Raw genomic sequence first — 16,529 nt, 5'->3', positions numbered from 1 at the left:
TACTTCTCTGAAGACAGTTAGTTAATCCACACATTTAACATTATATACAATACAATACTATTATGTTCTCTTATAGTTTGTTGCTTCCTGATCTACCCCAACAATATTTTAAGTTTCCCATGATTAAGTAAAATCATATACCTCTTTTAGTCTCCCCTCCTTCCCATGGCACCCAATGTTGTTGCTGGGCACAGAGCAGATACTCAAAAAGTACTTATAGAATGATAGAGAATAAAATTATCTCTTCACATATAGAGATTTTCTCCCAAGTTATATCTAAAGTTCTACATTGCTCATATTTAAAAGCAATGTTTTGTTTAATGGTCTACACTGCTTATATTTAAAAGCAAAGTTTTGTTTAATGGTCAGGTTTAAATATTGTCTAAAGTTAACATTATCAGATTAAACATGAAAAGTCTTCTTAACTGGCTTTAAAAACTTCTTGAGAATGCTGAGGTTTGTGATATGAGATGTAATGCTAATATAAAATGTTTCAAAGCTCAACTAAATCCAACATTTACGTGTTATTTAAAAATTTTATCTTATGATTTAAAACACTTTCAATGTGTGAAAAAGGAATATTAGTAACGAACATTACAAAAATCTTTTATTGGTGCACATTTTTCATTCTCAGCCACAGCAATGACTACTCAGTAGTCCTATTCTACCTAAAACTTACTCTGTTGGTCTTCTACATTGCTGGTATGAATATAATTGGTAAAATCACTCTACAAAGCAACTCTGCAACACCTGTCAACATTTAAAAAGAATACAACACTTGCCCTAGCAATTTCATTTCAAGGAATTTATTCCATCAATATACTTACACAAGTATACAAATAGGTACAGTGTTATTAGTTGCAGCTTTGTATATAATAATAAAGAATATTTTCCAGAGCCTACATGTCCATTGTTGGAGGACTAATTAAGTAAATGATAATTCATCTATAAATGGAATATTATATGGCTATTAAAAAGAAGGAGCCATGAAAATAACATAATTTATATGTCAATTTTATCTCACTTTTTAAAATCAGTTGATCAATCAATAAAAAGAAGTAATTGGTTCATTTAAATACAGACATGGAACCAACTTTGAGATATACTGAGAATGAAAAAAAAATAGAGTAAAACAAGGTCCTACTGTATAGCACAGGGAACTATATCAATATCCTATGATAAACCATAATGGAAAAGAATATGAAGAAGAATATTTATACGTATAACTGAATCACTTTGCTGTACAGCAGAAATTAACACAACATTGTAAATCAACTATACTTCAATAAAAATTTTTTTAAATGTAGAGTAGTATATATCTCTACATTCACACTAGTATGAAGCATAATAGCTGTGCAATAAATAACTACAATAGGCATTCAGAATGGAAATATATCAATGTGAATTCATAGCCGGAAAGAAGGTATGCTACTACCCAAATTTAAGGAAAGAAAATATTAGTAATCTTTACTGAGATCTTCAACATTTATGACGGTAGAGTATATACCTATATGCATATACACAGAATATCTTTGCAAGGTTACTCAAGAAACTGGTAAGAGTTGTTGCCTTAAAGTGGGACATAGGAAGCAGGGGTAAGAGGAAACAGATTTCACTGTATGCTTTTGGCGCTGCTTAAACTTAATAAAAATGTGCATATTAGCTATTCAAAAATAAGTACTTAATAAAAAAGAAATAAAAGAAAATAAAGCTTACCGGGCTGGACAAGTAGCTTTGTAGAGCTGACAAGACCTGCTTTCCTGCTCGCTGATTTTTTTGAACTGGAAACCTTTTCTTCTTGGCCCATACTGACACTCCATGACCACAGCTCTACTCCCTGTGGGCCAAAACCAACTATTGATATTTAATTCAAGTATCCATCCCTTCTGGATACTAGATTAAAAATAACTTGGTGGTGGCAATGACAAAATCTATACCTCCAATTATACAACCTTAAGGAAAGAAAACATCAGTAAGACTTACTAAGATGTACAAACACATAAAGTTAAAAGTTTATTGTAAAGTTACCAAATGTACCGCATTATGGTAAGAAAATTAGCAAATACCACATTTACTGACTGTCAACTGGTATTTACATATGTATGGTTTTGAATAATAAAATTTACTACTTTATAAGTAGAAATTAGCAAATGCAACATTTGTTAGTAAATATTGATATCATTTAAAATTTTGTTTCCTTTTGTAATTCCTTATTTCCTTATTTCTAATTGAGCTGTTAGGATAATGTGATTACCAGCCTTTAAGATGGCTCCCAATGATCCCTGCCTCTTAGTACTCATGTCCTTGGTAATCCCCTCCCCTTGAGCATGAGCTAGACTTACTAACTTACTTCTACTGAACATGGCAGAAGTGACAGGATGTTATTTTTGATATTAGGTTATAAAAAGACTGTGACTTCCATCTTGGGTACTTTCTTGCTCTTGCTTGGATTGCTCTCTCCTGGTGAAATCAGATATCATGTGGTGAGACAGCTCTGTGAAGAGGCCCACCTGGCAAGGAATAAGGCCTGCCAACAGCCACATGAGTGAGCATGGAAGCAGATCCTCCCCCAGTCAAGTCCTGAGACGATGGCAGATCCAGCCAACATCTTAATTGCAGTCTTGTGAGAGAACCTGGGGCAGAACCACCTTGTTAAGCTGCTCTTGGATTCCTGACCCATAGAAACTGAGACAATAAATGTTTGTTGTTTTCAACCACCACATTTGGGGTAATCTGTTACAGTGCCACAGATAACACAAATAAGCAGATGTGAAAACTATACAATTTAAGATTTTAAGTTGGATATCCTAATCTATGTAGGGTACAGCAAACTTTTCAAATATAAAACCCCAAACCCCAGGGACTACCCTGATGGCCCAGTGATAGAATCTGCCTTCCAATGCAGAGGACACAGGTTTGATCACTGGTCGGGGAACTAAGATCCCACATGTCCCAGGGCAAGCAACGACAGAGCCCACATGCTCTAGAGTCCACATGTCACAACCAGAGCACCCACAAGCCACAACCACTGAGCCTACATGCTCTAGAGCCTGCACAGCACAACTAGAGAGAAGCCCACATGTCGCGACGAAGAGCCCGCGTGCTGCAAGAAAGATTCCGCATGCCACAACTAAGACCCAATGCAGCCAAATAAATAAATAAATATATATTTTTAAAAACCCCGAAAAACACCAATCGTGAATAAAAATGTTGATAAGGCTGATAACTAACTTCTTCTAAATGATGGTAAAAGGAAAATCACAGTTTGAGAAACAGTATTTTATAATACATAAAACAAATAATTAATATGCAGAATATAAAGAACCATAAATAATTTAAAAATAAAAATAAAAACTAACTACCAAACAGAAAAATGGGCAAAGACTATGAACAGGCAATTCAGAAAGGAAACAAAAGGATATTAAATAAACAATAAAAAGACGCTCAACTTCACTAGTAAACAGGGAAATGCAAATTGAAACAATACTAAGGACTTCGCTGGTGGCACACTGGTTAAGAGTCCACCTGCCAATGCAGGAGACACGGGTTCGAGTCCTGGTCCAGGAAGATCCCACAGGCCGCGGAGAAACTAAGCCCGTGCGCCACAACTACTGAGCCTGCACTCTAGAGCCCGCGAGCCACAACTACTGAGCCCGTGTTGCCACAACTACTGAAGCCTGCACGCCTAGAGCCCGTGCTCCACAACAAGAGAAGCCACCACGATGAGAAGCCCACGCACCGCAACGAAGAGTAGCCCCCACTTGCCGCAACTACAGAAAGCCCATGTGCAGCAACGAAGACTCAACGCAGCCAAAAATTAATTAATTAAAAAAATAAAACAATAGTAAGATACTCTCTCACACTCTTCAAATTGGTAAACATAAAAAATTTGACAATACTCTAAAACAACTGAATCCACTGATCAATCTTACAGTTAAAAATGCTACATAGGTAGTGATAAGAAGTACACAGCACACCTATGAAGTATCCTCGCAAAATACTTCAATCAAAATTAAATCTTCATTTAATCAAACTCATACATCTAACAGATTACAGGAAATACAGGAGATAAAAGAACATGTTAAAAAACACCAGAGATAGAATCAGCAAAATCCTGAATATGGCAACGTGTACAGGACAAACTACCTGGGGGAAAAGAGGAGAGAAATTTTTAGATGAGAAGAAACTTAACCAAATTTGATCCATAAACTTGGTTTGCATGTGAATTTATACAAACCTCTTCAAAAAGAATTATGGTAAGTGGAGAAATGGGAACAGTGGACAACTTATGATATTAGGAAATTACTGTTTGGACTTCTTTGGTGGTCCAGTGGTTAAGACTCCACGCTTCCACTGCAGGGGGCATTGGGGAGCTAAGATCCCACATGCCATGCAGCGTGGCCAAAAAATTAAAACATTAAAAAAAAAGAAATTACTGTTAATTTTTTTAAGTGGGATAATGGGATATCCTTATATTTCAGATATATACTTTAATATCTATTATATACTTTAGTAATTATAGATGAAATGATATCTGGAATTTCCTGTAAAATCATCTTTAGTAATTATAGATGAAATGATATCTGGAATTTCCTGAAGAAGTGGGTAGGGGTATAAATGACACAAGATTGACCACTTGTTGAAGCTGGATGATGCATACACGGAGTTATGAGATTTCATACATTATTACCTCTACTTTGATATGCATATGAAAATTCCCATAGCATAAAGATTTTTTAAAATCTGACAATGTTAAATCATAGAATGAATGTGGGAAAGGGAAATTTTCATACATTCCTCAAAGGACTAAAAATTGATACAGGTTGTCAATCCCTCACGTATGATTCTCATATTTAAAAAGCATGGAAAACAAAATTTTTTGGAATACATTTGGCTGCAAAACCTGACCTGAACTTTATGAGGCTATTTATAGTCTTTATTCCTTTTAGTGTGGCTATGCATAATGAATTACTGTGTTTGATTATGTGATATTGTCTATAGAATACTTGCTAGGAGTATTCTGTAATATTACCATACTACAGTCCAAAAATACAGAATTCTGAAATACATTTGGGGAAAAAATGTTTAGAGATTTTGGACCTGAACACCACCTTAGAGAGCAACTCGAGATAATCTTGTAAAGTAATTCCACTTTAATGCACATACTCTAGTAAACCACTTACAACTTTCCAACAGAAAACATGTATCATGGAGGTTAGACCATAGAATTCTTTGTAATATTGAAAAATTGGAAACAACCTAAATGATCATTAGTAGAAAAATAACTGCAGTTTGGGCATATGCTGGAATGACCAAATTTAAGTAACAGATTATTATATAATGTTAAATTATATAATAATTAAATTGGGTTAACTAGAATTTATAATTATCAATATGGATAGATTTCAAAAATAAGAATGAGTGAAAAGTTTACCTAATAATATAGTTTATTACTTACATAAACTTTAAAATGTTCAAAACAATAAAATATATTATTATAAATACAAACATGTATGATAAAGTATAAAAATACACACCAAATTCATGTAGTAGCTGCCTGAGGGGAGTTAAGGGATTTGAACTGGGGAGGAGAATAAAACCTGGGCAGAAGGGGTTACATTTATCTCAGCTTCCTCTAAGTAGTTCTCTTTACCCTCAGAGGTCCAGGATGAGGCTGCAACTCTTCTAGTGGAATCAATGCCCCCATATTTCTGAAATAAATCACTTATTCTTAGGTTCTCTGGGGTCTGACTAGTCCTAGGGTGACTCTCTGGGAATTGTTTGAAACTCTACTGCTTTAGTAAACACTAGCCCAGTGTTTGAGAATGCTATATGTAACATACCTGATACTTGAGAACCCTAATATTAGAATTCTATATAATAACTCCAGATTGTATACCAGTTCTATACAGTAACTCCTGAGTTATACACTATATAAAATGGACACCGATTTTTTTTCCAAAAGACAAATCAAGAGAGAAGGAGAGACTATCAGGATTGGATGGAAAAAAAAAAAAAAACCAACCAGCTATACATATTTAAAATAATAAAACTGCTCTATGGTTTGATCTTTATTAAATAGGTCTACCCAGAATTTAAATATTTTTTACTTTCTATTTTCATTATGAAGTATTATTTATTTACCCTAATATACTAAAATACAATTTTACAACATAAAATAATTGGTTATATTTACTATAAGTTTTCTTTTTAGTTTAATATGCATTTTTACCAATTAACAGTCAGTTGTCATCTACCAAAATGAAAATGTTATCACCTTAGGAAAACCACTTTTTCACAACGGATCATGGCTCTTGCTGAACTTTTTAAAATAAATCTTTAAAAAAGTACCTGCATTGACAAATGGGATTCCATCATATGGGACATACTGGGATTTCCACATCAAACGTGTAGCTGGCTTGGCTGGGCTTGGAGATTGGCGGGTCCCCCAAACACTCTGTGTTTGCTGCTTGTGAAATGTTAGGACACTTTCTAATTCAGTCTCACTTACACAGTAGCCACGGTATGAATCTCCAATTTTCTGCATGTAGAAATTCACACACATATCACTCATTCAGATATACATGTCTTACTTCCATTTTATGGTTCCATTCTTGTTCTTTATTCTTTAGCTCCCAATTTTAACTTCCACCTTGCTAATATATTTTTAAGTATGTTTGTAAGCTGTCTTAAATTCTCCCTGAAATAAGGTAAGGTATAAACAAATCATGTAAATAAATTGATATTATCTATCCACAACCTTGTGAGTATCCCTCAACTAGAAGAAAAGCTTTTTCTATACCCAGAGAAATTTTTAAACTGTGATCTCTTAAACTGAAATGCATTTAGACCTAGAATTGATTCCATGTATGTTTCTCCCTTATAGGGAATAAGAGCAGAGATGTGGAATAGAAATCTTTTTCCTCCTAATTAGACTAAATATTTCACCTGGCAATAATACATTTAACAAAAGGAAGGTATCAACATACTGATGTAGGTATACTTTGAGCCACAATAAAAAGAGATATTCTGATTCCAAACAATACATTATCTACAATTTCCCCTAAAAATAATGAAAATGCCTATGCTTATGAATTTTCTTCTAACCTAGATATTTCCTCATCAAAATATCCCTACAAATAAAAGTAGGAACATAAAGTCTAGCTATAGCATTTTTTTACAAATAAAATGAATACAGCATATAATGTTGTTAATGAAAGGAAAAATTCAGAATTAGTACAATGCAGTCAGGCCCATATCAGGAGATAAAAGTTTAATGCAGTATTGAAATTTGTCCAACTAAGAGATTTTGGTCAAATCTAAAAAATGCCTATAAGAAAAACACCTTTAAATGGAAATTCAAAAAGTAAAAAGGACTACTAAACAATATTTTTAAGCAAAATGCAGAAAATATTTCTTCAGTCATTAACCAAAAATGTTTTTCACTATTGATATAGCTTGGAGAAAAAGAATCCTTCAATCTTTGATATAATTCAGGCTGTTCAACAGTTTTAACTAATTTCTTACAAGATATATGATGTTAGATAAGCTACACAATGTACCATGGTGTAAAATGAATTAATTTGGCCACATAATTGCTAATGCTTTAATGTCCATAGCATTTCATGAAGTTTATAATAATGATTTTAAAAACCCTCATCAAACGACAAGAATAGTACCTTTAGGAAGCCACTGGAAAAACTATGACTAACAAAAAGTGTGAAGGGAAAAAAATCTTACTGTCTATATATACATACGTACATAACACTTAGAAAAGCAACAACAGTGATAATGTCCTAACAAATGTAATATATCATTAGACTTCATGATTAGAAATTTTCTCAAAATATTAAAACTCAAGTAATGTTTTTCCTTGCCATATTTTAAGATTTGTTTAAAACAACGAAGCATTTTAATAATTAAATACTCATTACCATGTATGGTTTATATGTAGAAGCGCATGGTCCTTTTCCTCAAAAAGTGTATAGTCTAAAAGGTATGTAATAGTGAACAACCCAAGCTAGCAAATAATTAAGAATGGTAATGGTAATAATTATCAAAGAATTTTAAGAGATAAATAGGGACTTCCCTAACGGTGCAGTGGATAAGACTCCGCGCTCCCAATGCAGGGGGCCCCAGGTTCGATCCCACGTTGGAGAACTAGATCCCACATGCATGCCGCAACTAAGAGTTCGCATGTCACAATTAAGGAGCCCATGAGCTGCAACTAAGGAGCCTGCCTGCCACAACAAAGAGACAGCACAACCAAATAAATACATAAATAATTTTTTTTTTTTTTTTTTTTTTGCGGTACGCGGGCCTCTCACTGTTGTGGCCTCTCCCATTGCGGAGCACAGGCTCCGGATGCGCAGCCTCAGCGGCCATGGCTCACGGGCCCAGCCACTCCGTGGCATGTGGGATCTTCCCGGACCGGGCAACGAACCCATGTCCCCTGCATCGGCAGGCACTCTCAACCACTGCGCCACCAGGGAAGCCCCATAAATAAAATTTTAAGAGATAAATAGGTAAAAGATAAAGTAATCATTAGACTATTACAGAAAAGACATATAGGACTTGCATTGGGATTTGAAGAATAGTAGTTAGAAAGGTAAGTAGAAGAAAAAATATTAGGAAATAGAAATAAACACAAGTGAAGGAGGAGATAAAGGAAGATTCTGAAGTGTGTGTACCAAGTAGGAAGACTTGGCTAACACAAATGAAAGATGAATTGGAGAAAAGCAGGAAATAAAAAAGGATAAATAAGGTGATACCTGATTATAGAAGACCTTGAAAGCTAGTAACAAGTGCTAAATGATGTGGAAAAATAACACTGAGCTTATTGGGCAGTGAGAAAAGACAATGAAAGTAATATTTAAAGATAAGTAGTTTTAGAAAACCATACAGTAAAGACTAGAAATGGAAGAGTCAAAGAGATTAATGGGAAAGCTGTTACCATGATTGAGTTCAAGATAACAAAGGTCTGTGGGAAAAGCTCCTTTTAAACCACTTTAAAGAAAAAAACTAAAAGAATCAGGTGACTATCTGAATATGGGAAAGGAAGAAATTAGTCTAAAACTTTGTATCTAAGGGGATGGTATTTGTTATTACATAGACAAGGAATTTAGGAAGTAGAGCTAGTTGTGGTATGGCGGATAGTTTCTCTTTAGATATGGTGAATTTGAGGTGAAATCTAAATAAAGCTTCAAGTAGCTAGAGATCTGGGACAAAAGCAAGGGCAGAATTAAAGAACTGGTGATAGAGATTTGGGAATCATTTTTATAAAACTGAGAATTGAAAGTCAACAAAGCCGTTAAGCTCTACAAGGGATAAAATGTAGAGAAATAAGACAAGGTCAAACGGTGAACCTTGAAGAATTTCCACTGAGAATATGAAAAGAAATAAATGCCAGGCAAAGAAAGAGAAGGAATGATTAAAGGATAAAAAGTAGAGAAACATGATAGTGAAGTTTTATGGAAGACAAGGGAAAAAAGTTGTAAGAGAAGAAATGAAATGACAGTGAAGTGTGAAGGGATTTATAAGATCTCTGCTTTAACAGAGCTTACAAGCTCTAAGGAATAAAAGAGTTAGTACAAACATGAACAAAATATTACAGATACAGCTTCTATTAGTTGTACTCAAAAGTGGACATTTTGGGATGAATTGTAGTTATAATCAGCTAAGTGAATCTACATAAGGATTATTTTTTAACTCACCTCACAGCTCCTAAGACGACAGGCCCATATAGGTGTGTTAGAAGAAAGCGGCTGGAGTGGACCCAAAAAGGGTTCTTCAAGTATTCTGGGATGGGGGGTATATATAAATATATATTACAAGTTACACACACACACACACACACACAGAGCATTCAGTTGCTTTATCCTCTTAGCCAGTCAAAGACAATACTGAGGTCATTGATTAGAAATTGTAATAATAATGACAGATTGGTCTGATGGATGTAATTACACTTTTTAAAATCATTACTATTTTATCAATTGCTAAAGCAAAAGTCTAACTTTGTTCTTCCAAATACCTGTAGTTTCAACAAATTCAAGTGTTTTACATATCTTTCTCAGAGCTTATTTTGTATTCTTCTCACATAATTATTTTTCATTTAACAAAAAATGAGCAAATAAACCATCTTCAGGTGGACTTATTAACAGTAACAAGATATTACATCAAGTTCTAAAGTTAAATGTCACAAATATTATGTTACCTTTAAAATATTTTCATAGAACAATTAAAATATAAGTAATACAAAACCCGTGTCTGTATTTCCCTAAATTATTATAAATAGTGTTATTTTTAGGCAAAAATAAAAGCTGAAATAGACATTAACAAAAAACATTTTAAACACTTTACCACAGAGGAATTAAATGCATAAAATTGTGATGAACCATTAAAAATTATAGGACCTAGAATGGATATTTCTTTTTTTAAAAAACTCTATTAGTGCCAGATGTTTACAAATTGCTTCAAAAGATAACAGGCAAATGTCACTGAGGAAAAGTAGCATGTTGGCCTTTTATAGATTCTAAAGTAGCTCCTTTATTGCCAAGATATTATTAAAATGATTAAGGATGTATTTGATGATGGTTTATTCTATTTTCTGAATTTCTGATCTTCTCTATAGTCAGCCAGCTTTAAATGTGATAATGTAAAAAGAGATTTCCATGGTGATATCCAAAGATGAGCTCCTCTTTCTCATTGACTCACCTGGTCACTGTCTTTTTGGGCAATGTGAGGGATGCTTGTGGATGAAGAATGTAACTACTGTTATTGTCTGCTAGAGAATCCACTCTTACAGTTGGTAAGTTTCTGTCACTGGGTTTCTCTTCAGAGACATCTTAACAATAAGAACAAGAACAAAGCAACATCAATATCTTGAATAAGACCATGAGAATGTAATGAACTGGAACTAATACATTTGAAATAGGAAAGATATACTCTGAAGCTAAAGATAATAAAACTTATACTTTATTAAGAATTTCTCTGATAAACTTGTTTACTTTTAAACTGTAATACTGACTACTGAAGTTTTGTAACTAAGTTTTGGAACTTATATTGAACAGCTAGGATATAAAAGTGGTAGAAGTAATTGTTACATTAATAGTATCACAATATAATAGAAAAATGGAAAACTAATTCCTTTTAGTTTCTATACCATGTTTGTAATGTTTTCTGCAAACTATGTTTTTTTCCTTAAGTTGTAACAACTGTTACCAAAGACAAAGAATCATAACACTAAAGTAAGAATATTTGCTGTAAAGCATTATCTATGAAAAAACGACAACAGTGTAGCTATGATGTTAGAAAGGAGATTCAAATAGATGGAAAAGGAAGGGATGAAAAAGGAAAAGAACTAATAGGGATATTATCAAATAGGTAGAAAAAGAATAAAATAAAAAGAAATAGGGGGACTTCCCTGGTGGTGCAGTGGTTAAGAATCTGCCTGCCAATGCAGGGGACATGGGTTCGAGCCCTGGTCCAGGAAGATCCCACATGCCGTGGAACAACTAAGCCCATGTGCCACAACTACTGAGCCCACATGCCACAACTCCTGAAGCCCACACACCTAGAGCCCATGCTCTGCAACAAAAGAAGCCACCGCAATGAGAAGCCCGCACACCACAACAAAGAGTAGCCCCCGCTTGCTGCAACTAGAGAAAGCCCACGTGCAGCAACAAAGACCCAACACAGACAAAAATAAAAAATAAATAAATATGGACTTCCCTGGTGGCACAGAGGTTAAGAATCTGCCTGCCAATGCAGGGGACACGGGTTCGAACCCTGGTCCGGGAAGATCCCACATGCCGCAGAGCAACTAAGCCTGTGCTCTAGAGCCCATGAGCCACAACTACTGAGCCCACAAGCCTAGAGCCCATGTTCCGCAACAAGAGAAGCCACCACAATGAGAAGCCCGCGCACCACAACGAAGAGCAGCCCCCGCTAGCCACAACTAGAGAAAGCCCATGCACAGCAATGAAGACCCAATGCAGCCAAAAAATAAATAAATAAGATAAATTAAAATAAATAAATAAATATATTTTTAAAAATGAGGAGCATGATTCTTTCTGAACCTGAAGGAACAAAGAGGAAAAGAGCAAAGAGGATGAGAAGAATAGTTAAAAAAAAAAAAGTGTCACATATCAAACAACAACATTGATAAAAATATAAAATAAAAATTTCTCCAGTAGCTATTAGCACTATATTCTTGTTATTGTTCCTGTCATTATTACTGTTATTAAAATTAAGAAGAATTTATTTTATGCTCACTGGTCATTTGGGAGGAAGCAAGAGTCAACCAGCTTCACAGAATTCCAAAATGAAATAGACAGCTAACCTAGACAGGAGTTGAAAAATGAACTTGAAATTTATTTGGGCTAAGAAACTGTTTCTAATCATTCAGTTCACAATCTCACCCAAAGAGATCAATTTAAGCACTGACTTTCATGAGGTGATTTTCTGAATATACGTTTGTTCTTTAAAACATTCTTAAATCCCCTATATCCCATGATTACTCACCCTGAGGACTATTCACATCCACAAGCTGCCCCTGAGGTACAATCACTTGTGTCATTCCTGTCTGGGTAGATGGAATTACACGCAGCACCTGTCCATTTTCTGATGGGCTGGCAACAATCATCTTGGAAGCATTTTAAAAAAATCAAATGCGTAAGTCTACAATGATTCAAAAGAATCATTACTTAAAAAATTATTAGACATGCCTATCTCTACAGCAGATACTATCATTTTCTTCGCTTTATAGATGAAAACACTGAGGTACCTAAAATTTTTTTCCCAAAGTCTCACAATAGATAAGTGGTAAAGCTAGGATTCAAAACAGGCAGTTTGATCTTATGTCCTATGATCTTAACCACCTATGGTCTTAATCATTACATGGACGTGAGGTCTAATTACTTAGTAACCTGAACAAGTAAGTCTCTGACTAGACTAAATATATTTACTTTTTTCTACTTACTGTATCATCCACACATTTGACCTATTTGTGTGATAATCACTGGTCTCATATTTTAAGTCATTTTCATTTAAAAACAGTAACTTACATGTCTAATTAAACAGGATTTATTTTTATATCTCTGCATTTTTATATATCCTGTCTTGGTCTATAAGAAATACTACAGAAAAAGTCTGAAAACATAGGGGAATTGTATATTTATTATTTCCTTTGCTGTTTTTGTTTTTTTTCAGTTTAACAAATGAACTCCTTGCCTCAAATTTAGAGGAATGTCAACTAAGAAAGTATCTAAAGTTGAAGAAAAACATTTTGAGCCTATCATTTAAAAATATAACTAATATATTATTTAAAATAAAGTTTATCCTATATTTGCAGACTTTCTGGATACCTTATAAACTTTATTACCTAAAAACTACTCTTCTACTGACAGTTTTACTGTTTTACCTGAAATCCCCTGTCCTCAGTTTTCCCTAGGGCAAATAACTGTCCTTGATCATTCCAACCCACTTTCTCAAACTTCCCTTTTGCTATGTAAAACATGAAAACTTTGCTGATGGCCTGATAGAGATGGCATCACTTTTAGAGAAGGTCATTTGAAAAACTTTAAATTTGGAAAAAAAAAAACAACCCTTAAATCTCAACAAAACAGAAAGCTTTAAATATAATCATAAACATTTCCCAGAAATTAAGAGTAGAAATTTTTTCCTTCCCTCAGTGTTTGTCAAGTTTCTTGAGATAAAAATATCTTGCCATATCTCTTATACCTCTTATTACTTCAGCATGAAAATCAACTGTAAGCTCTGAGGATGATAATTCCTTTTCATTTGTGGAGTTAATACTAAGCGGCAGGACTTTACATGCATTGGGTTGGCCAAAAGGTTCGTTTGTTTTTTTCTGTAAGATGGCTCTAGTAGCACTTAGTTGACTTTAACTTCATTCAAAACAATTCTGTTGGGGCTTCCCAGGTGGCGCAGTGGTTGAGAATCTGCCTGCCAATGCAGGGGACACAGGTTCGAGCCCCGGTCTGGGAGGATCCCACATGCCGCGGAGCGGCTAGGCCCGTGAGCCACAACTACTGAGCCTGCGCGTCTGGAGCCTGTGCTCTGCAATAAGAGAGACCACGACAGTGAGAGTCCCGCGCACCGCGATGAAGAGTGGCCCCCGCTTGCCACAACTAGAGATAGCCCTCGCACAGAAACGAAGACCCAACACAGCAAAAATAAATAAATTAATTAATAAACTCCTAACCCCAACATCTCCTTTAAAAAAAAAAAAAAAAAAAAAAAAAATTCTAAAAAAAAAAAAAAAAAAAAAAAAAAAAAAAAAAAAAACAATTCTGTTAGATTTTATGTGACAGCTGTCATATCAGTGTGCATTTAAAAAAAGACTGATCAAAATAGGTGAATTTTTTTATAGATGTTTATTAGCATCATACTTTTTAATTTTTTTTGGTTGCACTGGGTTCTAGTTGCTGCAGGTGGGCTCCTTAGTTGCAGCATGTGGGCTCCTCAGTTGCAGCCAGTGGGCTCCTTAGTTGCAGAATGTGAACTCTTAGTTGCTTCATGCATGTGGGATCTAGTTCCCTGACCAGGGATGGAACCCGGGCCCCCTGCAATGGGATCTTGGAGTCTTAACTGCTGCGCCGCCAGGGAAGTCCCAAAATTGGTGAATTTTTGTGTAGCCATTTTAATACTGAAGATGGAAGAAAAAAAACATTTTTGGCATATTATGCGCTTTATTATTTCAAGAAAGGTAAAAATGCAACTGAAATGCAAAAGAGACTTGTGCAGTGGCATGGAGAAGGCGGTGTCTGATTGAACGCATCAAAAGTGGTTTGCGAAGTTTCGCGCTGGAGATTTCTCGCTGGATGATGCTCCATGGTCAGGGAGACCAGTTGAAGTTGATAGCAATCAAATCGAGACATTGAGAATAATCAACGTTATACCATGCAGGAGATAGCCGACATACTCATAATATCCAAATCAAGCACTGAAAATCATTTGCGCCAGCTTGGTTATGTGAATCACTTTGATGTTTGGGTTCCACATAAGTTAAGCGAAAAAAACCTTCTTGACCGTATTCCCACATGCGCTACTTAAACGTAATGAAAACGTTCCATTTTTAAAACAAATTGTGACGGGCGATGAAAAGTGGATACTGTACAATAATGTGGAACGGAAGAGACTGTGGGGCAAGCGAAATGAACCAACACCAACCACATCAAAGGCCGGTCTTCATCCAAAGAAGGTGAGGTTGTCTATATGGTGGGATTGGAAGGGAGTCCTCTATTATGAGCTCCTTCTGGAAAACCAAATGATTAATTCCAACAAGTACTGCTCCCAGTTAGACCAACTGAAAGCAGCACCCGACGAAAAGCATCCGGAATTAGTCAACAGAAAATGCATAATCTTCCATCAAGATAACGCAAGGCCGCATGTTTCTTTGATGACCAGGCAAAAACTGTTACAGCTTAGCTGGGAAGTTCTAATTCATCCACCATATTCACCAGACGTTGCACCTTCGGATTTCCATTTATTTAGATCTTTACAAAATTCTCTTAATGGAAAAAAATTTCAATTCCCTGGAAGACTTTAAAAGGCACCTGCAAGAGTTCTTTGCTCAAAAAGATAAAAAGTTTTGGGAAGATGGAATTATGAAGTTGCCTGAAAAATGGCAGAAAGTAGTGGAACAAAAGGGTGAATACATTGTTGAATAAAGTTCTTGGTGAAAATGAAAAATGTGTATTTTATTTTTACTTAAAAACCAAAGGCACTTTTTGGCCAACCCAATATTACATTATTTAATCTTCATGACATGTATACGAACTATATACATTTTATACATGAGGAAATTGCAAGAGTGGTTACAAAACTCACGCAAGGTAACTCAGAGCTATATAGTCCTGAGCTGAAATTCAAACCCAAGCAGTCTGACTCCTTTTAACCACTACTCTGTACTGTCTCCCAATATCTGATTATGTTACTTAACCTAAAAAAAGACAAAAATAAAACAATATGAAAACCCTACTGGACTTTAAAAGGCAATAGTAATAATACTGTTGTTAATTCTTTACTCCCTGTAAATGAGATTAAATATGTGTGAAAATTTTTCATTCATTCTTAGAAAATAAGAGTGCTGTGGTTATTTTTAAATCCAAATAAAACACATATAATAAACTTATAATTTATTCAATCATATGAAAATTTCATAATTAAGACTGATCTGTGGAATATCCCCTTAATTTTGAAACTGTTTCCCAGGCACAGTAGAAAAGAGTCTCCTCCATTTTCTGTTTCCTTAGCTTATTCCACCTGTTACCTAAAAAACTATTTTTAATTCATATAATTTGACAATGGTGATGATAATACTACTTTTTCTATTACCAAAAAAAGTAATTATCTTTAATCTTTGCTATGAAAATAAACATAGTTTTGAAGAGTCATCTGCTGCAATACATTTTCTTTGAGGCCGACCATGAAAATCATCAGAAAATCTTGGCTGACGAGTAGTTTTATATTTACTGGGCTCTTTGTGTACAATATTTCTAGTAAAT

At 34.8% G+C, this 16,529-nt stretch overlaps 1 protein-coding gene across 10 annotated transcripts in view; it reads right to left on the bottom strand.

Moving 5' to 3' along the window:
• Positions 1-16,529, bottom strand: part of CARF (calcium responsive transcription factor) — a 77,910-nt gene that overhangs the window by 44,001 nt on the left and 17,380 nt on the right. For 9 of the 10 annotated variants that reach the window (XR_014016439.1, XR_014016440.1, XR_014016441.1 and 6 more), the window contains 5 exons: positions 12,523-12,643; positions 10,714-10,843; positions 9,714-9,798; positions 6,352-6,541; positions 1,717-1,837 (listed from right to left, as the gene is read on the bottom strand). Coding sequence is in view for 2 of the 10 variants with exons in the window: in XM_081241709.1 (XP_081097835.1) it covers positions 1,717-1,837; positions 6,352-6,541; positions 9,714-9,798; positions 10,714-10,843; positions 12,523-12,643 (647 nt within the window). In the remaining 8 variants the exon portion in view is untranslated. Of the gene's footprint in view, positions 1-1,716; positions 1,838-6,351; positions 6,542-9,713; positions 9,799-10,713; positions 10,844-12,522; positions 12,644-16,529 lie in introns of those variants that run through there. The other variant, XR_014016446.1, reaches the window with a different exon arrangement.

This window comes from Mesoplodon bidens (genome assembly GCF_964165515.1).
Source record: "Mesoplodon bidens genome assembly, chromosome: 8".
In the NCBI taxonomy this organism is placed as follows: Eukaryota; Metazoa; Chordata; class Mammalia; order Artiodactyla; family Ziphiidae; genus Mesoplodon; species Mesoplodon bidens.
Note: the sequence above shows the minus strand (reverse complement) of the source record. Positions and strands in the feature narration are given on the sequence as shown.